A 27,754-nucleotide genomic window follows, 5' to 3' on the forward strand; every position below is an offset into this window, starting at 1 on the left:
GTTCTAGCATTAAGTAGACTGAATAAGGTGGAAATCAGCTGATACTTAAAGTAATCTGGGTATGCTAGGACATGGAGATGAGAAGGGAGAGCATTTCAGACATAAGGAACAACTAGTGAAAAATGCAGTGTCTTATCTGAGGGAAAGCAAGGAAGAAAGAGCTGTTGGATCAGAGAATACATATAAAGTAATATCACAAAAAGATCATTTGAATAAAACATTTATTAGGTAATATTTATTTACAGGTCATTGGGCCTAGAGCTACAAAGATAATTTATTTGCCTCCAAAGAGCTATAAAGGAATAACAAAGAACCATAACACATATTACTACTTAAGTGTATTAGAGAGTTATAAGTGTGAGGTCTGAAAGAGGTTATGAACAAATAGTACTTTTTTTTGCAAGGAAATGGGGTTAAGTGACTTGCCCAAGGTCACATAGCTAGATTACTTATTAATTGTGTGAGGTCAAATTTGAACTTGAGTTCTCTTGACTCCAGGGAGACATTTCAGGGATGGAGAGCAGCCTGATAAAGACACAGCTGAAACCATATGTATCTGTGGAAAAAGAGGGGCAAAGAATAGTTCATTTGGGCTAAAAAATCTATGGAAAATAGCCTAGAACAAAGGTGTGAATGAAAGTGTCTAAGAATGTGTTTGTTTGTGTGTGTGTGTGTGTGTGTGTGTGTGTGTGTGTGTGTGTGTGTCTCCTATGTGGAGAATCATGAATAGCATGCAGAAGGTTTAAAATTTTTTTATAATAGTAATAGAAATTTTTGAGCAAGAGACTGACATGATGCTATCTATTGTAAGAAAGATTATTCTAAAGTGGAATGAAGAATGGGTTGATGAGTGCTCAGCATTTAACACAGGGTCTGGCATATAGTAAGCATTTAATAAATGCTTATTGACTGACTGATTGAGATTAGGAGGTTATTTTGTTAGTATGTAGTACCTAGGTGTTGATATATAAGCCTTTCCTTAGGAGGCAACTGAAAAATAAAAAGAGGATGGATTCAAGAGATGTATTAGGAGTTGGAATGGATAGGATCTGCAGACAGACTGAAAATAAAATTGGAGCATAAGGAAGAATCAATGGCAAGTCTAAATCATGTCAATGGGAAACCAAAAGGTGTTACAGATAAAATAGTGAAATAAGGAGTAGAGGTGGAAAGAGAATATGTTCTTGGGATGTGTTGAGTTTGAAGTGCTAGAGGAACAGTTAGTAGCAGATTTTCTATAGTCAGCTAGAAGTTAAGTCTTGAGTTCAGAAAATATCAGAAATAGAAATATCAATTTGGGAGTCATTTGCATAGAGGCAGTATCTGAGCTACTGACATGAGTTCAAATCCTGCCTTTGAAATCTACTGGTTGTTGACAAAAAAATAATATTTTGGGGGAAAGTATTATTGTTTTATTACTTGATAAACATAGAAACATTGAATACGATGTGGCATATGATTTTGATAGAATACTACTGTTTTATAAGAAATAGTGAGCTAGGGGAGGGAAACAAGAATGGGGGAAATTGCAAAACTCAAAATAAATAAAATCTTTCTAAAAAATAGTGAGCTCAATGATCTTTGAAAATGATTAATAGATTTGCATGAAATAATGAACAAAGTGAACAAAACCAAGAAAATATTGTATATAGTAACAGTAATATTGTTTTAAGAACAACTTTGAGTGACTAAGTAACTATTATAAATACCTAAATTAACTGAAGACTTTAGCTGCATCCAGAGGAAAAGCTGATATATAGAGTATGTTTAGAATATCAACTTGCTTAGGTGCATTATCAACAGATTTGTAAACTTTGGTCAGTTATAAGTGATTGGCATAGATCAGAGAATGTAGAAAATAATTAAGTAGAGTTTGGGTATTTTTTGGTTTTAAAAAAGTACTTTCTTTTAGGAATTTAGATAATGGTCTCACACAAGTTATACATTCTCAGTTATTAATCCAGTATCTCAATGCATTCCTATTGTTTCACAGTTCTGATATCATATCTTCATAGCCATCATTGGGGGAAGTAACTCCTATGGATAAGGAGCAGGCCATCCCCACCAACTGTCACCCACCTCAAACACACTGGGCAATCAATTCAATCCAGTTGAATTATCAAGGTATTCTCAGTGAGAGACAAGAGGCTCTATTTGCCAGGCAAGTCAAACCACCTCTACTACCTTGATTACCATCTCCCCACAGATACAGATGTAGATAACCAAGTTCCCCAAGTATAAGAGAATTTAATAATGCTCCCAGAAGCAAACTCTGTGGAAATGTACCTTGGCATTGCTTCTGAAGGTACTATAACTACAGATACTTAAGACCTAGAAAGCAAAGTTCTTATCTCCAAAGACTTTGTCATTGTTAAATAGTTCATTAAGATTATGATTCAATCAGATTTTAGGTTTTTTGTTTCTTTTGCAAGGCAATGGGGTTAAGTGGCTTGCCCAAGGCCACATGGCTAGGTAATTATTAAGTGTCTGAGGATGGATTTGAACTCAGGTACTCCTGACTCCAGGGCAGGTGCTCTATCCACTGTGCCACCTAGAAGCCCCTAAATCAGGTTTTAAAGAAGCATTGTTAACAGCTGCACCCTAAGGACCATGAGACTTTTTTATCTTACTTGCTGCTGAAGTCTTTTATGTGTCTTCCCATTAGAATGTGAACTTCTTGAGTCCATGAACCATCTTATTTTGTATTTGTATCTCTAGAATTTAAATTTTTTTATTTAATTTATTCTGAACTTAGAACAAGCATTTCCATAATATAGTGGAATTAAAAAAAAGATGTTTGTACATGAAACTATGAATCTATTATGTACAACTTGCATTTCCTTTTAAATTTCTAAGTCCTCATGTAACTTGTTTTCTTTCCTCTGCCTTATCCTAAAGATGGTTATCATTAGACAAAAAAAAATGTATGTATATATGTATCTATCTGTCTAGAGAGATACATATATATATACATACAAACACACACATATATGTATATATATATATATATATATACATATATAAAACCATTCTATATATCACATTTTCCTCTGGATGCAGGTAGAAACTTCATAGTTAATTTGGGCACTTATAATAGTCAAAACTACTTAGACACTCAAAGTTATTCTTAAAACAATATTGCTGTTATTAAAACAATATTGCTATATACAATATTTTTTTGGTTTTGCTCATTTTGTTCTTCATTATTTCATGCAAATCTATTCATAATTTTTGAAGATCATTGAGGTCACTATTTCTTACCGCACAGTAATATTCCATATCATATGATACATCTTATTCAACCATTCTGCAATTGACAGGCATCCCCACAATTTCCAGTTCTTTGCCACCACAAAGAACTACTATAAATATTTTAGAACATATGGGTTCTTTTTCCTTTTTTTTTTAAATCAACTTGAGAAACTGACCTGACACAGGGCTTTGTACATATTTAATAAATGCTTCATTCATTTATATTCAAATTTGTTGTAGCTAATAAAGATATGAACTTCTTATTAAGTTTCATTTTTGAACTATTTTCTATGATGGGGCATTTGTGGCAAAGGCTATCACTTCCTGCCCCCTTAGCAACTTATCCAACACTTTCAAATACCACTGGTGATAATGCACATTGGGTCTTGTCCTCTCCTTCCTTTTTAAAATAAAAATCTTGATTAATAAAAGTTTATATAGTAGTAGTAATAATAATAACTAGACTATATATATCACTTTATGATTTGCAAAGTTCTTTACAAATATTTCATTTTACCTGATAACCTCAGGAGGTAGGGCTTTCCTGACTCCATGTTCAATTACACTGTGCTGCCCAACTCCTTTTTCTTAATTTAATGATATAAACAATTTAGTTGTTATACTCTGGCTGTAAATATACGTTTATTTATCCATGATGCTTAAGTTTTTTTTCTTCTTTTTGAAAACAGAGTCACCACATTTCATCTAAGCTGGAACTTCAGTAGTCATTCACAGCTGACCAACCCCAATTAAAACATCAACCTGATCTGTTTCCAACATAGGATGGATTAGCCTCCCTTTTGATATCCTGAGGTCACCCCTTTCCCCAACCAGATTCACATTACATCGATTGGAGACTCTACATTAGATTGGTTTTAACTCTATTGCAGTTCAGAATTTTGAAATTCAAAAGGCCCCTCAGCTTCAAACTCTGCATTTGTAGGAACTTCAGGCAAATTCCTGCTCTTCACAATGCTTTTATATTGAATTGACTGACTCAGTAATAATGCTCTTTTACCATTGACATGAAAAATGGCCCCCAAACAACTCCATTTTTGAATTAGTGATGGAAGTCTAGATTCTTCAAGTCAAAAACTATTTCATGAATCTCAATTAATAGGAAAATAACCAGGCAATGAGAAGAGTACAGAGTTTCTGAATGGCATATTGTGAAGGGCAGTGTCTATAGTTTAATTCTGTTATATTTGAGGTAGAATGACTCTAAGTTAAATGTTTAATGAACTGGACACTGAATAGTTCCATTAATTTGTTTATTCTAGTCAGGAAAGCTGATCCCTTTAAGGAACATGTGAGTAGATAACTTTAGAAACTGTGGCCTCAGATCAGTAGCTTCTAATATTCTGTTGATGTACTAGGTTCTCCACAATACTCTATCACTCAATGAAGAAAAAATAAATTATCCAGTTTTTCCTTTACTGTTACTTAAATAGTTTTACCTGTTTTTTTTCAGATTTAATATTCATGGGACTCACAAGTTCTTCTAATTCATAATACAGAAAATAATTGAGGAAAGTAACCAGCCAACATTTGTACCTCTTTGAGTCTCTAAAGGGACCAAAGATTTTGTTAAATATTCATAATTTTGTACCTATCTTATAAAGTACACTTTGTGCTGCTCCTGAGGTAAAATTAATCTCCATCATGCCAGGGTTCTTCAAGGTGAGCAGCACAGTACATTTGATACTTTGGTGCATGAGAAATGATTGACTTGTCTTGTTATTAAATCCTAAGCAACACTACCCCTTAGAAACACTAAAGTTAATGATGAAGTCAAAGAATTCTTTAACACAATTGAGTCTAGTTTTCATCATTGTTTCTTATTCTGGAAAATTCTAAACTGCAATGAAATTTCCCTGTATGGAAATTGAAAAGGATCATCAGTTTGAGAACTTCTTCAATATCAATCATTATAGCAGTATACTAATTTAAAAATGGAAACAAAGTGAATTCTTAGAAATATATTAGTACAACTTTACACAAAACAGGAAAATAAATCAAGAAACCATTTGATCATTAATGTGATGTTATTTTGGTTGGCTACTTGAATTGCTTTTTTGTTTTCTGAGGGGCTTTACAGTTTGCCATAGTTTACATATATATATATATATATTATATATAATATATATATGTATATGTGTGTGTTTTAAAATGTAATAAATCAAAAGTCTTGGTAATAATTCTTATCAAATATTTTCTAATCATATCGTTCATTGATGGCTTTTATATTCAAATTTACTTTTAAAAATGTTTCTATCAATGCTATTTTATTTATTTAATAAAAATATATACACTATATACATATACCATTAAAGAATATATGGATGAATTGAAATCTTCATGGCTAATAAGATGGTGCACACAAGGAAATCATGACTTCACCAAAGTATGAGCAGTTTTTAAAAATAGGACGATATTGAAGAGCAATGATTTCTTCCAAAATACATATTTGGAGCTAACAGGATTACCTTTTTTTTTTTGCAACAGTGGAGTTAAATGACTTGCTCAAGGTCACACAGCTAGGTGATTATTAAGTATCTGAGGTCCAATTTGAACTCCAGAAAACAGGGACAATGCTCTTTCTACTGCACCACCTAGCTGCCCTAACAGGATTTACATGAATAAGATACTAGTTTGGAAAGGTAAGGTATGGTTTTTCTATAGCTATTTTCATATTTTTGAAAGATCTGTGATCTCTTTGATGTGTTTACTAATGTTAATGACCCAGAAGAAGATCCACCCACACAGACTGAGAGTTGTACAATTCTCATTTGTATCTTCTGTAAGTCTTCCACAAGAGTGCACCCAGCCTTGAGAAGGTCTTCCTCCTTCCTCTTAAGATTGCTCAGACACTAATAGAGCATGTGATGTAGGTTATCATTAATCTCTACTCTTGTTCCAAGATCAACTCATCTCTTTTTCTCTCCTCTCATTCTTTTTGATGCTATCCTTTCTGCTACTTCTTACATGTGATTCTTGATTTTTAATATGGTACAACCTACTCATGGCCACAATATATCTCTTTTCCATTGGCTTTGAGTGATCTAAAACTTCCATTCTTCAGAGACTATAATACCTCCTCATTTAGATATCTATAACATCACTGGAAGAATAATTTAGTAAAAAGATACATTTTTATTATATGGACCATACCTAAATACTTCTCCTATCTAGACTACATGCAATATAGGAAGACCTTTACTCTTATTTTTTACAAAGGAATCATATGAAAGAAACCTGTCATGTTACTAATAGGCTGTTTTTCATTTAGTAAATATTGAATGATAGAACTCTGTGTGTGTCTATTCTAATGGTAAAACTTAGTTTTGATCACAATTGAAAGTTTGGACTAATATTGTAATTCTGTACAGTAGAATATATGTGTTTTATTTAAATATATAGATGTGACAAAAATGGCATAAATAAATAAGATCTGAGGTCTGGTTTACCTTTGTGGAGAATAAGAGGAGGGTTCTGCCTGTATGCATATTGTCTAGTTGGAGGAAGGGTTCAATAAGGTTCAAGATTACCAAGACTAGGAGTTTTAGCCTCTAATCTTAATGAGGGTGTTAGGGTAGAATTCTATTACCAACCTTCAAATAACTCAAGTCATCACTATAGCTCTAGCTTCATAAGGAAATCAGCTTCCTTGATCACTCTTAAGTCAGAAAGTAGCCCAATCTGACCTTGACGAGTTCAAGACCCTAGGCCAAGATGAACTGCATTGCTAAGGTACTAAAGATGTGGAAGATATATTTTTTGAAGTACTTTCAGTGACCTAGGAAAGATTTGGGGCAATTTACAAGGTATCATAGTATTAAAGAAATAAAAATCAAATGTCTAATTTTCAAAGAGTAAGAGGAAAGAGCATGTAGACCATAAGCCAGTGATTTTGTCTTTGATTACTAGAAAAAAATCTAGACTATCTTATTAAAGGGATGAGAGGCAATGTGACATAATAGAAAGAATGATGGTTCTGAAATCAGAGAATCTAGGTTTGAATTATAAACTCTGTCACTTTGGGGGCAGTCATTTAACATTTTTGAATTTCAATTTCTTCATTTAAAAAAAGGAAAATATTGGAATAGATGATACTTTCCAGATTTAAGCACATGTTCTATGATTTCTGACTTCACTGGTTTATGAACAAATAGAGAAGGAAGCATTGGTCACAAAGAACATGGTTTTTTTTTTTTATCAAGAATAGGTCAAGCTCGACTAAAATAATTTCCCTTTATTTTTTTTTTAGGTTTTTGCAAGGCAAATGGGGTTAAGTGGCTTGCTCAAGGCCACATAGCTAGGTAATTATTAAGTGTCTGAGACCAGATTTGAACCCAGGTACTCCTGACTCCAGGGCTGGTGCTTTGTTCACTGCGCCACCTAGCTGCCCCCCCCCCCCTTTATTTTTGAAAAGATAACTGACAAGGGAATTTTATGGATTTAATTCACCTAGATTTTAGCAAAAAATGGTTCACAAATTATCGTATATAATTCTTATGGTAAAAAGAGGTGTGAATTTGAGAAGAATAAAGTCCTATGGATTTGCAACTAGTTAAAAGGATTGAACAAAGGAATGGTCATTAATGACTCTATCATCTTGAAAGGAGGTCCTCAGAGATCTGTAGTTGGCTCTGAGCTATTTAACATTTTTATCAATGAATTATAAAGGACCGGTTTATAGTTATCACATTTGTAGACTTTGCAAACTGTAAGGTAGAGTTAACTCGATACTTGACAAAGTCAGAATGCAAACAGATTTTGTCAAGTTTAAATAGGGCCTAATCTAAGATGTAATATACTAGGAAAAATGAAAAGATTTATATTTGGCAAAAGTAAATTCAGTACATAAGTACAAATAAAAGAAACATTTCTAGACAGCAATTTGTTTGAGAAACCTGAAATATTTAGTAGATTGTGAGCTCAATGTGGAAATTGTGCATTATGTCAGTAAAGAAGATAGTACAGTCTTGAGTTAATTTGATTTGGACATAGGACCACTGAGGTATTAGCTGTTGGTTGACTATGTTTAAATCTAGGTTTTGTTTTAGGAGGGATATTGATAGACTAGGGAGAATCCTTAGGAGGGCCATTAGAATAGTGAAGAGCTTTAACAGTAAACACTATGAAGTTTGAGGAAAATGAGGATATTGGTCTAGAAAAAGGATTGCGGAGAACCAAGATAACTCTTTTTTTTAAAATATTTAAAGGGCAGTCATATGGGAAAGGAATTAGACATATTCCTTTTGTCCACAAAGGGTAGAATCAGGAATAAAGATAGGATACTTCAAAGGATCAAATTTAGATTATATAAAGAAAAACTCTCTATATAAACTGCTTTTAGACTTCTTTAGGTTTATTGCTCTTATTTATTAAATTATAAATGTTTCAGAATCAGAACAGGAACTGTGACACATTGAAATTCTAGGTTGGCTACTTATTATTGATGTGATCGTGTTGTTCCTATTCAGCCATTTCAGGTGTATCTGATTCTTCCTGACTCCATTTGGGATTTTCTTGGCAAAGATGCTAAAATGGTTTATCATTTCCTTCTCCAGTTCTTTTTACAGATAAGGAACTGAGACAAACAGGGTCAAGGCCCAGGGTCACACAGTTAGTAAGTGTCTGAGGCCAGATTTGAACTCATGAAGAGAAGTCTCAGACTCTAGGCCTGGCACTCTATCCACTGTGCCACCTGATCTTGGACAATATTTAACTCTCTGGATCTTGCTTTTTTTTTTTTTGAATGAAGGCATTCAACTATGTAATCTTAAGGTTCTTCCAGCTCTAAATCTATGATATTTTATATTGAGGCTACTGCAAGAGTGGGTCCAAAGGGGATCAGTCATCAATATTTAGACTGCCTCATTAGAACTTTGTTATTGAAGTCTTTTTCTCTTCAGTTGAAGCTATTTGCCTGAAGTCTGGTGGTTAAATAATGTCTTCCAGGACTTTCCTTGCATACTTGAAAAATCCAGAGTTGTAACTAGCAATTTTGGCATTTAAGGAAATTCAGTGGAGAAGAGGGGAACCTCAGGGCATTGTAAGAATAATGGAAGAAGTTACCTAGATTATAACTGAAAGTGAAGAATAAGCATGACATCTGATGACTTCTTAATTTTAGGGAACATTCCCATCAATTACATGCTGAGTTCAATTGTTTCTAACTGTGGGAGTATAAATGCTGTTTGTCTCTAAATTTTGCTCCCCAGAGCTTTAGCCATTCCTTTCTCCCCCAGCTAGATTTTAGCAATAAAGCATGAAAGAAATTTACAATTATGAATAATAACAACATTAGGGGCAAAAAGAAACTGTATTTTCCTCCTCATTAGGTGTATCTGAACATCTCTTAATTTTATTTCCTAGTGTGCCTTTAGTAAGTCTAATACCTATACCTTATCCCTATATATATGTTTATATATATGTATGTATGTGTGTATATATGTACATATATAAATGAAATAATTAACCAGACCTATATGTTCAATATAGGTACACATATATACATATATTACATACATATGTTATTTCTTGTAGAAGTCAGTTTTTATATTTTAGTAAGAACCAATCAGGATTATATGATTGCTACTTGTATTTCTATTTTTAGTTTAAAGCATGGAGTCTGTCACATTGTAAGTACAAAATAAATGCTTGTAGATTGATTCCTTTGTCCTACGATAGGCAAGATGTCATTTCAATTACATGTTAGTTGGTTTGTTTTGGCGCATTATGAAGTTGCAGTCTCATCAATTGATTTTCATCATAAGTTTTTGCCCTCCATAGAAGAAGAAGACAATTCTGAGGACTGATGACAATACTAGTAATGCATGTTCTTTGAGTTATTTTTCCAGCATTTTCTATTTTAAAAATACCCATTTTTGTGGAGAGTGAGGGGAAATAAGAAAGAAAAAAACTATTTTTAGATGACTGGGTTATAGGAAGTATGTGGCGATGATGTTAGATACCTGGCAAGCTGATAAAACTAATGACTTTAGCATTCATTGTTTATTCTTGCCAGAAACTATGCTAAGCACTATAGATAAAAAGAAAACAAAAATAGTTCCTACCCTCAAGGAGCTTATGTTCTTTTTTTTTTTTAAATACATGTAAGAGAGGCTTTCCAATGAAGTATCAACAGGACTTGGCAACAGGTTGGATATGAAGAGTGAGAAAGTGTTGAGGAGTGAATGACAAGATTATGGTGTCCTCAACAATAATTAGAGGGTTTAGGGAGAGAGATAATTAGTTCAGTTTTTGATCATGTCATTAACAGAAATGTATTCAAATAAATAAAATTTATTGTACCATGATTACCTACAAGCTCTTTTGTGGGAAATTTCATGCTCAGTGACTCAGTGGGATGGATTATAGTTAATCTGAATATAGCAAACAATAATAACATTTTTTAATGTTTAAAATGAATTTATTTATTTACTTTTTGAATTTTACAATTTTTCCCCAAATCTTGTTTCCTTCCCACCACCCCCACAGAAGGCAATCTGTCAGTCTTTACATTGTTTCCATGCTATACATTGTTCTAAATTCAATGTGAGAGAGAAATCATATCCTTAAGAAAAAAATAAAATGTAAGAAAAACAAGATTACATAATAATGGCTTTTTTTTTATAAATTAAAGGTAATAGTCTTTGTTTTTTGTTCAAACTCCACAATTCCATCTCCACAAATGCTATTCTCTATCGCAGATAACCCCAAATTGTCCCTGGTTGTTGCACTTATGAAATGAGCAAGTCCATTAAGGTTGATCATCCCCCCATGTTGCTGTTAGGGTGTACATTGTTTTTCTGGTTCTGCTCATCTTGTTCAGCATCAGTTCATGCAAATCCCTCCAGGCTTCTCTGAAGTCCCATCCCTCCTGGTTTCTAACAGAACAATAGTGTTCCATAACGTACATATACCACAATTTGTTCAACCATTCTCCAATTGATGAATATTCACTCAATTTCCAATTCTTTGTTACCACAAATAGAGCTGCTATGAATATTTTTGTACAAGTGATGTTTTTACCCTTTTTCATAATCTTTTCAGGGTACAGAGCCAGTAGTGGTATTGCTGGATCAAAGGGTATGCACATTTTTATTGCCCTTTGGGCATAATTCCAAATTGCTCTCCAGAAAGATTGAATGAGTTCACAGCTCCACCAATAAGGTAAAAGTGTCCCAAATTTCCCATATCCCTTCCAACATTGATCATAGTCCTTTCTGGTCATTTGGCCAGTCTGAAAGGTATGAGATGGTACCTCAGAGAAGCTTTAATTTGCATTTCTCTAATAAGCAATGATTTAGAGCAATTTTTCATATGACTATGGATTGCTTTGATTTCTCATCTGTTAATTGCCTCCACATATCTTTTGACCTTTTGTAAACTGGAGAATGGCTTGTTTTTTTAAAATTTGACTCAGTTTTCTGTGTATTTTAGAAATGAATCCTTTGTCAGAAATATTAGTTGTAAAAATTGTTTCCCAGTTTACTACATTTCTTTCAATCTTGGTTACAGTGGTTTTGTCTGTGCAAAAGTTTTTAATTTAATGTAATCAAAATTTTCTAGCTTGTTTTTAATGATGTTCTCCATCTCTTCCTTGGTCATAAACTGCTTCCCTTTCCATAGATTTGATAGTTAAACTATTTCTTGATCTCCTAGTTTGCTTATAATATTACTTTCTATGTCTAAATCCTGCATCCATTTTGATCTTATCTTGGTATAAGGTGTGAGTTGTTGGTCTAATCCTTAGTTTCTGCCATACTAACTTCCAATTTTGCCAACAGTTTTTAATCGAAGAGAGAATTTTTATCCCATTAGCTGGACTCTTTGGGTTTTTCAAATAGCAGATTACTATAATCATTTCCAGCTATTGCACCTAGTCTATTCCACTGGTCCACCACTCTTTTTCTTAGCCAATACCAGACAGTTTTGATGACTGATGCTTTATAATATAATTTTAGATCTGGTAGGGCTAGGCCACCTTCTTTTGCATTTTTTTCATCAAATCACTGGAAATTCTTGACTTTTTGTTTATCCATATGAATTTACTTTTAATTTTTTCTAACTCATTAAAGTAGAGTTTGGGAATTTTGATTGGTAGGGCACTAAATAAGTAGTTTGATTTAGGTAGAATTGTCATTTTTTTATATTAGCCTGACCTATGCATGAGCAGTTGAGGTTTGCCCAGTTTTTTAAATCTCATTTTATTTGTAAGAGAAGTATTTTGTAGTTGTTTTCATTGGGTTTCTGAGTCTGCCTCGGCAGGTAAACTCCCAAGTATGTTATGTTGTCTGAAGTTATTTTGAATGGGATTTCTCTTTCTAGCTCTTGCTGCTATATCTTATTAGTCATATATAGAAATGCTGAGGATTTATGAGGGCTTATTTTATATCCTGCAACTTTGCTAAAGTTGCTAATTGTTTCTAGTACTTTTTTAGATGATTTTTTTGAGATTCTCTATGTATACCATCATGCCATCTGCAAAGAGTGAGAGTTTTGTTTCTTCCTTCCCAATTCTAATTCCTTCAATTTCTTTCTCTTCTCTTATTGCTGAAGTTAACATTTCTAACACAATATTGACTAGTAGTAGTGATGATGGACACTCCTGTTTCATCCCCTGATCTTATTGGCAATGCCTCTAGCTTTTTCCCCATTGCATATAATGCTTGTTGATAGTTTCAGATAGATATTGCTTATCATTCTAAGGAATAATCCATGCATTTCTATGCTCTCTAGTGTTTTTAGTAGGATTGGGTGTCATATTTTGTCAAAGGCTTTTCCAGCATCTATTGATATAATCATATAATTTTTGATAGATTTATTATTGATATGGTTAATTAAACTAACAGTTTTCCTAATATTGAACCAACCTTGCATTCCTGAGATAAATCCTGCTTGGTCATAGTGTATTATCTTAGTGATAACTTACTGTAGTCATTTTGCTAAGATTTTTAAAAAGATTTTTGCATATATATGCCTTAGGGAGATAGGTCTATAATTTTCTTTCTCTGTTTTGACTCTTCCTGGTTTAGGTATCAGCACCATATTGGTGTCATAGAAAGAGTCAGGCAGAGTTCTGTCCTCACCTATTTTGCCAAAGAATTTATATAGAATTGGAACCAGGTGTTCCTTAAAGGTTTGATAGAATTCATTTGTGAATCTGTCTGGCCCTGGAGATTTTTTCTTAGGGAGTTCAATAATGGCTTGTTGAACTTCTTTATCTGAGATAGGGTTATTTAAATATTTAATTTCCTCTTCATTTAACCTGGACAACTTATATTTTTGTAAATATTCATCCATTTCACTTAGGTTATCAAATTGATTAGCATACAATTGGGCAAAATAATTCTGCATTGTTACTTTCCTCCTCATTGGTGGTGAGTGATAGCAACAATATTTATACAACACTTTTGCAAAGTGCTTTGTGAATGGTATCTAATTTTATACTGACAACAACACTCCAAGGTAGGTCCTCATTTTAGAAATTAGGAAACTGAGGCAAACAGAGATTAAATGACTTGCCCAAAGTTACACAGCTCGTAAGTCTTTATTTAAACTTATATTTTTCCTGAATCTGACTCAAGGCTCTATCCATTGCACTACTCAACTATCAATAGCAAATAATTCCATAAACTTTCACAAAATGCTGCGGATACTATTATTATAAAACATTTGAACTCTCTCTCTCTCTCTCTCTCCATATATATATATATATATATATATATATATATATATATATATATATATAAAACACATTTTTTTTTAACTTTCAAAGTAGTGAGGGATCCAAATTATGAATTCATGCCCATCATTTGGGCTGAAGAAAAACAAACTTCCTTAAGACACTTATCTGGCAGAAATTCAGTCTGTATTTGATTTGGTACTATTTTCTTTCTATTAAGTTTGTATTCTACTTGTCTTTGATTCCTTTTCCTTTTCATCTTTATAATTCAATTCTTCAAATTTTAATTTTAATTTTTATTGATTTTCCCTCTTCCAGTGCAAAACACAACTCTTCCATTCCTCAATTGATGGTTTTGGGGTAAGAATTATCCCTCAAAAATTAGTGATATTATTTGTTCCTAAAAATCATCACCATGGAACAATCTTCTGGTGAAGAGTTTTTCTTCACATATTATGGTTGTTCCTTTTTCAATAAAAATCATCAGGCCTAGAATGGAAGCATTTCTAGTTTGGTAGGACCTGCAGGAGTTTATGTTCTTCTGATAAAAGATATGTGACCTTTAAGAAGTAATATCACTAGGAGATATCAAGTAAATAATTACAATAGTATTTGTACAGGGTTTAAGGTTGACAAAGTGTTATATAGGATGATGATGTTTTTTTCCTCCATTCTTTTTTTTTTTTTTTTAGGTTTTTGCAAGGCAAATGGGGTTAAATGGCTTGTCCAAGGCCACCCAGCTAGGTAATTATTAAGTGTCTGAGTTTGGATTTGAACTCAGGTACTTCTGACTCCAGGGCTGGTGCGCTATCTACTGCGCCACCTAGCTGCCCTTTTTTTCTCCATTCTTGAAGAAGACCTTAATATCTGGGAGGTGATGCCATGATATGAACAAGAATTGGACTGAATGAGGGTGTGCTGTACTAAGACACTGGCCTCATTTTCTCCTCCAGAGCTTAAGTGTCTGAGGTCACATTTAAACTCAGGTCCTCCTGATTTCATAACTAGTGCTCTACCACTCACCATCTAATTGTCCCTATATGTATGTATATACATGTAGAAAATTCTATGATTGCACAAGATATATGTATATTTGAATTTATATGTGTATATACATATATATATATTTGTGTGTGTGTGTGTGTGTGTGTATGAAATCTCATTTGATTTTCACAACCCTGTGAAGTTGATACTATTATTATCATAATTTTAAAGAGGAAACAGATTTAAAAAAATCAAATGACCTTATACATGACACTTGATAACTGCATGATCCTATTAACCCCTATTACCTTGGGGGAAAAAATTAAATGATTTGATCATATTTATACAGTTCCTAAGAATCTGAGGCAGGATTCAAACTCAAGTCTTCCTGTCTCCAGTTCAACACTTTATCCTGTATGTCTAACAGTTTTCAAGGTTTTATTGGTGATTCTCTTCCACGGAAAAGCACAGAACAAATCTTAAATACTGGGCTATCAAGAGCTGATACAATCAAAAGCTTAAAGAATCAGATACTAGGCTACCAAAATTTTGCTTCTCACTCCTATTCTTGGTATGTCCATACCTTAGAGCAATCAATGATCAATCATTGTTGTTATAAACTTCAACAATAAAACTGCTCTCTCAGAAATGCTAAATCTGAGTTCAAATGGCCATTTTCTTCTTCAGAGATCGAAACCTGTGATATATTTGGTTAGAAAAAGAAAAAAAAGTATAAGAGAGGGATATGTTTTCTAGTCCTGGCTTTGTCAGTAACTAACTACATAAACCTAGGCAATTTCATTCAATTCATTTTAAAATGACATGCATTTTGTTCTTTGGTTACATTTGGCAACTTGATAACTGAGTTAGAATCTCAGAGTTATTTTAATCCCAATGTATTATGTTAGACCCTAGATAAAACAAAGATAAAATAAGGAAGTTTGCTACCTTGAACTTTGGAGTATGTAAAATGAGGGAAATAGATTTCTTGATTTTTAAGATGCCTCAGATAGACAATTCTGATTGCATAAATAGATAAATTAAAATGAGATGCTTGTAAAGCATTTTGCAAACATTAAAGTATTATATGTATTATTTACTACTCAATAACTTTTGAAAATATCAGGAGTATGCTGGAATAAGAACAGCCTGTTGAATGTTCACTGTGAGAATTTACAGCTTGGAAATCTGCAAATATTGCAAATCAGGGCTTGATTTATTATTTTGTTTACTGTCTAGGATTAAGAAAGTGATGGAAAAAATGGTAATAATGCAAGTTAAATTTAGAAAGTATCTACTGCATACATTTTCCTCCTAGTTGTTACATATTTACCAGTATATTATGGGGTATGATATGATGGACAAATAGCTTGTCATAGAATTAGAAAAACCTGGATTTGGGTCTTGTCTCTGACATGACCAATTGGGCAAGTCTCTTAATCTCTCATTGCCTCCAAATGAGCTCTATTGCCAAGAGGAATCTTTTTAACCTGACATTCCCATGAAATTACAGTCCCACTCCAAAAATTGTATTATTATTATTACTATTACTTTAGAATTTAAATGAAGATCTGAAATAGGGGTTCACATAATTTTTGCACAATAATCATGTAAACATTTTTGGTATTACTTTTTCAAGTTTCTTGATCTTTTCTCAGTCTAGTGCACATATTCATAATTTCTCTCAAGTCTTTCTCTTTTCCCTATATCCAGGGTGTCTCTCTCTTTCTCTCTCATTATCATCAGTCTTGTAAAGAGAAGTATCTGATTGCAGAAAAATCATGAAGGTCTCTTCTGAATATTACCACCACTGACTCATTTATTCCTGAAATTCCACTATTAGACCTTTGTTCCTTTGGCTTAAGATTTTATCCCTTTATAAAATCCAACTATCCCTGGGAATGGACTCTCTTTAATCCACATTAGTCATTTAAACCTTTGTATGAATTCTTTTGTACACTCATTTAGATGATAAGTGATCAACTAATTTGATCATTTTATGTTTTTTTATTTTTTTTTATTTTTTGCAAGGCAAATGGGATTAAGTGGCTTGCCCAAGGCCACACAGCTAGGTAATTATTAAGTGTCTGAGGCAGGATTTGAACCCAGGTACTCCTGACTCCAGGGCTGTTGTTTTATCCACTTTGCCACCTAGTCGCCCCCTAATTTGATCATTTTATAAATGAGAAAAATGTGGCTCAGAGAGGTAGAAGGACTAGTTTAATGTCCCATAGATCTAATAAATCGTAAAGCTGGAATTCAAACCAAGGTCTTCCACCTTCAAATCCAGCACACTTCCCTGTACAATGGGTGCCTCCCTGAACAGGAGGTTTTAATGAAATGAGATAGTGAGATAGCATTGTGTTCCTGAGTAGGGGAATGAAAGAAAAAAGGGGTACTACTACTACAGGGAAGAAAAGAACATAAAGAAGAAAATCTGAGATAAAGAATGCGTATTTCATTTTGCCTAGAATTGTCCTTGTCTATAGCCACCATTTTGTTATTGTCTCATTTTTAGTTATGTCTGACTCTTTGTGATTCCATTTAGGGTTTTTTTGGAAAAAGATAATGGAATGGCTTGCCATTTCTTTCTCCAGTTCATTGTACATGTGAGGAAACTGAGGTTAACAGGGTTAAGTGACATGCTCAAGGTCACATAGCTAACAAATGTCTGAGGTTGTATTTGAACTCACAAACATGAGTGTTTATGACTCTCAATCCTCTGTCGACTGTGCTACCTAACTGCCACTTTAGCTTCCTATTATTGCCAAAAAAATAGTCTTTTTTCCCCTAAACTTTCCTAAGGTCATGTCAACAGTTTATATTTAATTGAATAAGAAATTCAATCAAAAATATCAAAGGAACTTGGGTTTTACATACTCAAATGATCAAATGTATTATATAAGCAGGCAGTTATCTTCTAACCTTAAGCTGCATTATAAGTATGTTTGCCTTTGTCTTTACTCTCTGTCATTAGGATTTATTTACCTACTTTCCAATCTTTATATATTTTATTCGGTTTTTAGTATTCCTGTGTATATTTATTGCTGTGTCACACTATATATATATATATATATATATATATATATATATATATATATATATATATATATATATTATATGTAAACATTGTTTTTAAATTGTCAGCTTTTAGAGCAGAAGCAGTAGAAGCAGAAGTTAGTATTATAACCAGTAGAGAACAATGTGCAGGTGGATAACTATTGAATGTTTTCCAAAAATGAGCTAAAAGGAAGCTCTATTCCATTTGTTCTGAATGCTTTTCAAATCAGAAGCATTTTAGAGACTTGAGCAAAATGATTGATAACATTTTGGTTTTAGAAACAGTGAAAGGAATCTTTGAAATGCTATTGTTTTTCTACTACAAATGGAATTGTGAGTTTTGTTAAGGGAATGAAGAGGAAGCCGGAGCTATTAAAAGATGCTTAATAGTTCACATTTTGAAAAGAGTAGAACTCATGTATGTGAATGAGCTGGAGTTACATTTTCAAAACTGAGACTTGTTCCCTAACTACTGACTTTATTTTTTTAATATAGAAGATTTAATTCTCCAACAGTGTAACCATTATTTTTCCTTGTCAAAATGCTAATAAAGCATTCCCATTTCCTTATTGGTGACCATTACATGTATTCATTCCTCACTAAATTAAAAGTTAAACACTACAGAGATATCTGAGTACTATAAAGACTAGTCTAGTGTAAGCAAAAGGGAAAAGTTGAGCAGGTCTCATGATTTGAGGCACTATAAGTGACCCACATGATTCCAGAATCAGAAATTTGACATTAAAGATAAAGTTATCCAATTTGTTTGTCTACATTGGACAAATCAGTAAATTAACTCTCCCATCTCTCTGTTTTGCTTTGATTGGTAAATGTGGTCTTGTGTGAATGTAAGATTTTTCACTGGGGGAAAAAAAAATCATTAGAATAGGAATTCAGCTATATCTATACAAAGAAAACACTTTATGCAATCTTATATTCCTTATGGATTTGCTAAAGATATTGCTACATATAAGCCCCTGAAATTTAATTTACTAGATTCACCAAAATTTTCTAAGTATAATTTTGAGACTTTAAAAAAAATCATCCTGTAAATATACTGAGGGAAGGTTAACTTTAAACCAAAAGGAGTTGTATGTATTTTAAGTCCAGATCTTGAATGAGAAAGAGAAGGGAATATATGGAAAATAATCCTTTACATAAGAAAATAAAAACTTACATATGAGAGGTCTGAAGTCTCAATTATAAAATTGGTCTATGGCAATACATGTATATAAATTCTTTCAAATGATTATGTATTTGGCTGCCTCCTTCAGTTTTTAGTTAGTTTGTTGTTGTTTTTTTCCAAGAGTTAACATAACATTGAGTCAGATGGGAAAGAAAAAAAATTAACAATTGAAATCTTAGAAAACAATTTCTATTACCACAAATGCACTGGCAGTTCATAAACCTTTATCCTTAAAAACTACAGGAAAATGTCCTCACTTATGAAAATTAAATCTATGAATGATAAGATGATTTACATATGTTTTTATTATGATTATTTGTTTTAAAATAAAATATTCTCATTGATAAATATTGCATTATATTTTTCTTTTGTTTTTTTATCTGTATTTATTACTATATAAGATTAATATGATTTTTGAAAAATACTTGAAAGAGTGCAATGAAACTTGTAAGACTGCACAATAGATAGTTTTATGAACTATAATCCTCATGTAGTAAAATATGTTTCTTAGAAGACTGAATTTTGGAATAGTACCTAACAAGCTTTTATTTTTTTTTTAACTCAACAGCAAAGAGGAGAATGACTGTAATAATTCAAGGACTACAGGTACCATTTTTATTTAATTTCTAACAAAAATATTTTTCTTATAGCTATAACCTATAGCAGGGGGGAAAAGTCTTACATAGGTATAATTGTACTCACTTTTCAGATACCTCTCTCCCAACAATCATTTGTTCTTATGAGGATAAGGAAGATACGGAAACCAGTGGTCAAAATGTAAAAGATGCAAACAGGGAATATGATGTACACAATGAAAAAGAGATAGAACTGATGGTAAGTATTCTGGTTTACACAGAGAATATGAAGCCATTTGTGCCTCAAAAATGGCAAAATATACCTTAGCATCAACTAATGTAATATACAAACATGAAAACATGAATTGTGCTGTCATTACTTCTCTATCTTGATTAAAAGTACAATTTAATGGAAATAGGTTGTTTTCAGTCTTTGAAGACTTAATAGTTTTTAGGAATTATAGGAAAGATAACCCAATATTGATGCCTTATCCTAATCTTCCTGACAAGTACAAACTCTTCCTTTTGTAGAAATGAAGGGGTTGGATGAGATACTCTCTAGGGTCCCTTCCATTTCTAACAATCTAGAATTCTCTTAGTTTCATGGTGCACTTTTATTTACTTCTTTCCTTATGAGACTGCCAATGGTTTACATTATTGTAAAATATTGAAATGCTCAGCAGGAATAAGAGACTTTTGCTATAATTTTTAAATAAGGAAAAAATTCTATAGCATCCAATTTAATATTAAATTTATCATAAATTTCACACCCCAGTGAACATTCAATCCATTTAGATTTTTTTTGATGGTTTAAACTTTCATTTTTCATCACAAAGAAAGAAATAGCAGTAAATGAGTCACATAATGCAATTTATCCTTACCAGTGTCTAGTTTGAGCTTGGAGCATTGGAATACATGGATTCATAATAATCTAAGATTAAAATGACTTTTGCCTCTTCAAGTGTCAGTGCTGAAGCAGGAAAGAAATAGAGCTCATTTCTTCCCCCTTCCCCCGCCAAAGCACCACCTTTTCTAGAGTGATATGGAGGATGCATCACAAAAGTATGCAATTTACTTTGCTCCAACTTTAAGTAACTACAAAGTTGTCACCCATTGTGAGAATTCTCACCGGCTGAAAGTTAACATTGCCATTTTTTTCAAACCACAGAATATAATGAAAGGACCCTGAAAAATCACATACTCCACCAATGCACCTCATTACAATGAGCAGGCTCAAATATAAAAGTTTGTTTAGAAGTCACTGAGATTGTACGTCCAATAAATGAACAGGGAACGGTAATTTAGATGCTAATTTGCACCATGCCGATGTTAATGCATAAAACAATGAAGCTCTATAATAGATGGAAATACAACCAAATCTGTGAAACCCACAGGCATTGGCTTGCAAGACAGCTGTGCAGTTGACAAGTAACATGAGCCTTATGTGAGAAGAAGGGGAAATCGTAAGATTTGCATATAATTATTGAGATCATGCAAATGTCAGTTATGAGGAGAAAAAAAAAACACAGGCATCTCACTGTTAAATCCTGACAGTTGGCATCACTGAAGAGCTCAAATACATTTGAGTACCAGTTGGCAGAGGGTCATTAAAACAGAATTTGCAGAGACATTAACTCCCTCACTTTTCTTTGAGTGACGTTTTGCTATTAATAGTTTGCAGAGGCTTTGCAGAAAACATATTAATAAGAGAAACTGTAATGGGGGCACCTACAGCAAGTATAAATGTAGCAAGGGGCACCCAGGAAGCTACTCTCTAATTGATTAGCATGGAGCTATCAATGTGTATATCCTAAGTGAGGAGAGAGAGCAATGACAAGCAAGAACAGTTGAATAATATAATGTGATATTTGGAGTCTGGGAAGGAGAGTGATTAGTTTTTGGCCTTTTCCTTAGTAATCTCATTCCCAAATCATACTTTAGCAGGATTCCCAAAAAACATCCTACTTTGAAGTCTATAAGAAACCCATAAATGAAATGAAGTAATGGGACTATACTTACTGGGACTTACTGACTGACTGGGCAAATGAATCCAAGTTAATTCATTTTGCATATTTTCTAAAGCTCTTTTGGTCATTCTTTTTGTTTTCTTTTCTTTTCTTCTTCAAAGCTAAATCAGCACTCAATAAGAACTCGAAGTTCTTCCACCAGAGATGAAAGTTCATTTGCAGCAGAACCAGCTAATTTTCCAAATACAGTTGAAGAATTTGAGAATCAGCGAACATTTGGTGAGAAAAGCGGAGACTTGCTCAGGAGGCCTTTGTCTCCCAGTTCATCAGCAGAAAATCCCTTAAAGGGAGAATTATACAGCAATCTAAAGTATACCTTGAGAAATGAAGTGAGTCACCAATTGGCAGAGGAACTTACTTCAGGTCTAGTAAACAGTAGCAAACCATCATTGAGTTATAGTGATAGTGGTGAGACTGCTCCATTACTTGGAAGTCTCCTTGAAAGGCGACAGGATGAGTGTTCTCATTTTCTTGATGAATCAGAGAGGCAAGGAATAAAATGGGTGGATATTTCAAACAGTAAAACAGAGGGCACAATGGGAAGTGAGATGGGGGCTAGATCATTTACACGACTGGGAAATGCTCATAGCTACAAAGAGACCCATGAAATGATACCAGAAACAGTTTCTTATGAAGATGATAAATTAGTTCCATTAGGTACCAGTGGCATGGAAGTACTAGACGACAATGCCAACCCAGCAGGAGAGGGTCACAAACAACAAACATCTTATTCAACTGCTTATATGCCCTTGGCAGGCGATCCTGATCAAGGCAAAGAAGAAGGAATCAAGAAAATTGAAGTCAAAGAGGGAGAATGTCCAACAAGAGAATCTCTTGCCTATATACCTGCCCATATGAATGCTTCCAAAGAATGCTCAGTTCCAGAAAAGAAATCTTCTAGAAAAGGGTATGAAGTTGGTAAAGAAAAGGAGGAACAAAGAATCAAATTTGGCATTAGTGAAAGGCAAAATGAAGATGTGCTGTCAATCTCAACCGACCATCAAGGGAAAAGAGGGCATCCTGAAATAGGTGTTAACATGAGTCAAGTTAGTCATAGATCCCCACATGACCATCACAGCAAAATAAATGAAATCTCGGTTAGCTCCTATATTGATAGATCACATTCTGTCAGAGCTGATTTAGCTGGCCCCAAAGATGTGTGTACAACCCAAAGGGATGGTTTGGTGAATTCAGAAGGCACCACTCCAGAAAGAATGCATGGCCAAGTTTGCTCACCAGGTAATGGAAATAACTTGCAAACCAATCTGTATCTTCCTCAGGTTCAAAAAGAGAAATCAGATAGGGATATTCCTGAGGATCAGAAAAAGACTGCATGTGGAAATCAAAGTTGGAATGTTCTGGAAAGTCAGGTAGTTTTAAGAAAGAGTAAGACAAATAGAACAGAACAGATTAAGGAGCAAGCAGATGGTGAAGACATGTGGGAAATAAGAGATAATACAAGGAACCTGAATGTTACTCCTACAGAAGAATTGTTTACCTGCCAAGAAACAGTGATATGTGAACTGTCTTCTGTAGCTGATCATGGTATTACCGAGAAAGCAGAAGCAGGTACAGCTTATATAATTAAGACAACATCAGAAAGTACTCTAGAAAGCATGTCTGCTAGAGAAAAAGCAATAATTGCTAAGCTACCTCAAGAGACCTCTCTAAGTGACAGGCCCACTGAGGAAAAGGAAACAGCGTTTGATCCACATGAAGGGAGAAATGATGATTCACATTATCCCCTTTGTCATCGGGATTCAGTGGATGTAATCTATGACATTGACTTTGAAAAGAAATCACATTTAGGTATTTATAATGTACACATAGATGAAACACGAAAGGAAGAAACTATGTCTCAGTGCAATTCTGGGGAAATCCTTGACAGGGCAGAGTCTGGCATTAGAAATATTGCAAGTGTAGGAGAATCTCTGCAGGCCACTCCTGAGAATGGAAAAGCAAGCTCAGAATTGAATTTCTACTCAGTACAGTTACCTACTATTCCAAACATTTTGAAGAAAAGTATAGACCATGCTGAGGTCCAAGGACTTCCTCAGAAGAATACTGATTTGGTGGCTCTTGCTCATCAAAGTTTTAACTCTGAAAGAAGTATTTGTCCTCAAAATGGTACTCAGGTTTCCACTTGTCCTAATAAAACTCAATCCAATGAGGAAGCATTAGCCACAGAATGTCCAATGGCTGACACACCATTCAAGTCCATTTCTTCTTTTTCAGAGTGCAAATGTGATCCCCATAGTGAAGTCCAGTGTATTGACAAAAACACTGTACCTGAAGAATGTAACAAGAGTTCAATCATATTGACTTCCGGTGGTGAGAGAGAAAGGGTCATAGCTGAAAGTTTGCAACAAGCAGAAAATAACATGGAGAAGTCTTTAGGGCCAATGATTTTAATAAGTGAACCTACTGAGGATGTGGAAGAAACAAATTCTGTTGAGCTAATAAACGATGGACAAGAATTTGTCTCCCCAGGTTTCAAGCCAGGTAACAGAGCTGACTCCTCCAATTTCCCTGCCCAGGACAACCAAACCCTGACCAGTGAGTCGCTGCTTTCAAAATACATCAACTCTAAAATAACCTATTTCCTCTTACTCATTTTGTTTCTCCTAACAACCTACTATTATGACTTAATGATTGGCTTGGCATTCTACCTTTTTTCACTGTACTGGCTATCTTGGGAAGGAGGGCGACCCCAGGAACCTGTCAAAAAAAAATAATCTCACAAATTTTATTATTCACTTAAAATTTAAGATATTATGCCCCAAACATTTTGATTGTTAAAAGGGAATATCCATTGTTCATAGAACCAGTGCAGTTTTCTCTTGAAGGATCGTTTAAAAAGGAATGCGTATGAAGTTCACTCCTTCATATAAGTAATTATTCTATATAGGACCATTATGTTTGGATCATTAAATACCTATATGAATATGAGATCTGAAGCACGTCAAGTTAAAATTAGGTACAGCTGTTGCTCCTTAGCAGGCTATGAAGATGCAATGCTTCACGTCTCTTCACTACTTAAAGTGCCATTTTCTTGCATTCATTTCTTTTACAATAAAGCTTCAACCCCCTCCCCACCAAGGTTTTACAAAATGGTTTAAGAAATATTTGAAATGTAGGCAATGGCATGAGGACATTTAAAGTCCCCTAGTGCTGGTCATACAATTTTTGTATTTCCCACTTGTGGGTTATTATTTCCCAGTACAATCTGAGAGAGCAAATAGTTCTTTTCATTTCCATTTCATTGTTTAAGAATATCATCTGCATATTGGGAAACAGAGCTCAAGCACTATAAATACAACAAGTTTGTACTTGTAAGATTTTAGCAAGATAAAAAGTAGGTACTTCCAAAACACAAAGCTAATAAAGATTGAAACAATTGGTAGCTTATCACTCAATTGCACAAAAATTTTTGGGTGAGTGTTTTTCATATTTTTTTAATATTGTAAAGTAGACTATAGCACAACTGAACAATTTCATTGACAAGAATCATTTGAGATAGAAAATTTGAATTCATTTTTTCACAAGCATTGCTTTGGAAAGCATTTGTACCTATGAAGCACACAGTATTAAATAACAATAATAAAAAAAATGAACATATGGTACTTGGTACATTTAGAAGTGATTTCTTTTTTCTCAAAAAATGGTAAAACTACAATTTAAATTCATTTTCAATTTTAAACCTTAAAAGTATCCAAAAGGCAAAGGATATCTTTCTATGCTCAAAAAAAAAACCACAATTAGGTACTAATCACAATCATAACTTCTAATTTTTTAGTTAAGTAAATTGATTTTGAAGTTGGTAATAAGCAGTAATATATTCGGCAGAAAATAAACTGATATGAGAACTGGCAGTGTCTATTATGACATGATTAATTTGATGAACTAGTGGAATTGATCACTTTATCAAGTGGAGATAACATTAAAATTTTGATGGCATTATTTTACTTTGGACACACTTTGGAACCCCTCTAAAGTGGTGAACTTAGGTATGTTTGAGTGTTGTTTAATCACTTCCAGAGATCATGAAACTCCCTACAAGTCATTCTATCTGTCTGACTTTTTTCTTCTATTTCAGAGAAGAGGATAGAGCACCTAATTCATCCTCAGAGATATCAATAACACCTCATCTCAAGAAAATGATAAAATTTAATTTTCTATATCATAATAAAAACTCTAGATTCATTTTGAAAAGCAAAAATTATAATAAATTTTGTTTAGGTGAGCCTCATGCAATAGGAGAATTGATTTTTCTCTCTTTATATTAGATGATTTCAGATATCTTTCTTCTTCCAGATTATATGATTCCATCCAACCCTCAAATGCCATTCAGACTAAATGGCATTAGCTTTTTAAACTAACATATATAAACATCCCTAGGTAGAACTTGGGGCAAATGTATGATTGTTTGAGTTATCATATCTTTATTTAAAGACAAGTGGAATACTGTAGGCAATATCTAGAATATTATCTCTAAAACTGCTGGGTTGATAATTTTGTTGACAGGTCTATACAAAGTTTGGAGAAACAGTGTAGTTCATGTTAGTATTTCTTCAGTTCTTAATGGCATGGTTTTTGTTTTTGCATTCTACCTTTAAGGGTTTTAGTCAATATGTCATATCTTATTATTGTAAAATAAAATACTATATTGCATTATTGAACTTAGATACCTGGACTACAATTATGCATAAAAGAACAAAGTGACCCATTTTACTTCTTGTATTTGATTTTTTAAAATAACATTTACTTTCAAAATTGTCTTAATGCCAATTTGTAGTATGATATCTGTAACCTCCTTAGGATGGAAAATATTCAATTGTATATTTATCTGAGCTCAGAGAAAAATGATCCCTGGTTTAGGTCCTCTCTTTTCCACTACTACTGATGGAGTAATTTTCATGTAAAGAATGAAATAAAGTGATAAACACTTGGGGAAATCTTGATAGGTGGATGGAAAGGTAGATTTAGGCAAGGCTATTTTGGTTGCATCACTATATTGAATAAGAAAAATGGCATACACTGTATACTGGCAGATCTCCACTTATCCAAGATCTATCCCTGAATTAACGTGGCAGGTGTAATCTCTACAAATATCACCACCATCAACATCCATCCAAAAGCATTTGCTGAGTGCTCAAAGAGTGTGTGGCACTGTAGTAAGCAAAGAGAAGTAAATCACATATCTACCGCCTGAATTGTATAAGAAATATGAATTGTTAAACCTTCATATTCCATCTTGCCCAGTCTGCTGGCTATACGTCAGAAAGATAATTCTAAAAATTAACTAGCAGCATCAGCTAAGCTACTAGTAAAAATAATTGGTTTAGAAATTCAAATTTGTATAAGCCATTCCAATCCTTTTCAATAGGCTCCTTGTCGTAAAAGAAAGCAGTCTACTAGGATTCTTTCCATCTATCAGAATTTTAATAGCATAGAGAAAAAGACAACCTCGTTTCCTCCTTGTTTAGAAGCACTTTTAAGAAATCTTAGGAAAGAATAAGAAGACATTCCTCTTTTCTGAGATGATACTATGACCTCAATTGCACAATTTCTTCTCTTAAGGAGTCAGATGGATTGTTCTACAAATTCTTTTTTTTTTAAAGAAATCAACAGCCAAGTGGTATAGTGGATAGAGTGCCTGCCTTGGAGTCTGGAGGACCTGCATTTAAATCCTGCCTCAGACACTTAATACTTACTTAGCTGTGTGACCTTGGGCAAGTCACTTAACCTCATTGCCTTGCAAAAATAAAAAATCAAAAGACCATATGTCTGGAAATCCATCATCGTAAACATGTTGAATAGTTTTACCTCCTTCCCAGTTATCAGGCTGGAATCAAGAGTCAACCATTACCTCAAGGACCAACCCACTCATCTGTTTCACACAATGCTTTACTCCTTCTCTAAATTGCTTTACTACAGATCAACATGGTCAATTAAATCTAAAGCAGCTTGGGTT

At 33.6% G+C, this 27,754-nt stretch overlaps 1 protein-coding gene across 2 annotated transcripts in view; it reads left to right on the forward strand.

Annotated features, from left to right (window-relative positions):
• PPP1R3A (protein phosphatase 1 regulatory subunit 3A) overlaps positions 1 to 27,395 on the forward strand; it is a 62,082-nt gene extending 34,687 nt beyond the window's left edge. Inside the window, exons 2-5 of one of the 2 annotated variants that reach the window (XM_074193881.1) lie at positions 19,747 to 19,784; positions 19,888 to 20,012; positions 21,882 to 21,999; positions 22,537 to 27,395. In XM_074193881.1, coding sequence (XP_074049982.1) covers positions 19,747 to 19,784; positions 19,888 to 20,012; positions 21,882 to 21,999; positions 22,537 to 24,515 — 2,260 coding nt within the window. In that variant the 3' untranslated portion in view covers positions 24,516 to 27,395. Of the gene's footprint in view, positions 1 to 19,746; positions 19,785 to 19,887; positions 20,013 to 21,881 lie in introns of both variants that reach the window. The other variant, XM_074193880.1, reaches the window with a different exon arrangement.
• Positions 27,396 to 27,754: the final 359 nt, after the last annotated feature.

This window comes from Macrotis lagotis, chromosome 7 (assembly GCF_037893015.1).
Source record: "Macrotis lagotis isolate mMagLag1 chromosome 7, bilby.v1.9.chrom.fasta, whole genome shotgun sequence".
NCBI classification, from domain to species: domain Eukaryota; kingdom Metazoa; phylum Chordata; class Mammalia; order Peramelemorphia; family Peramelidae; genus Macrotis; species Macrotis lagotis.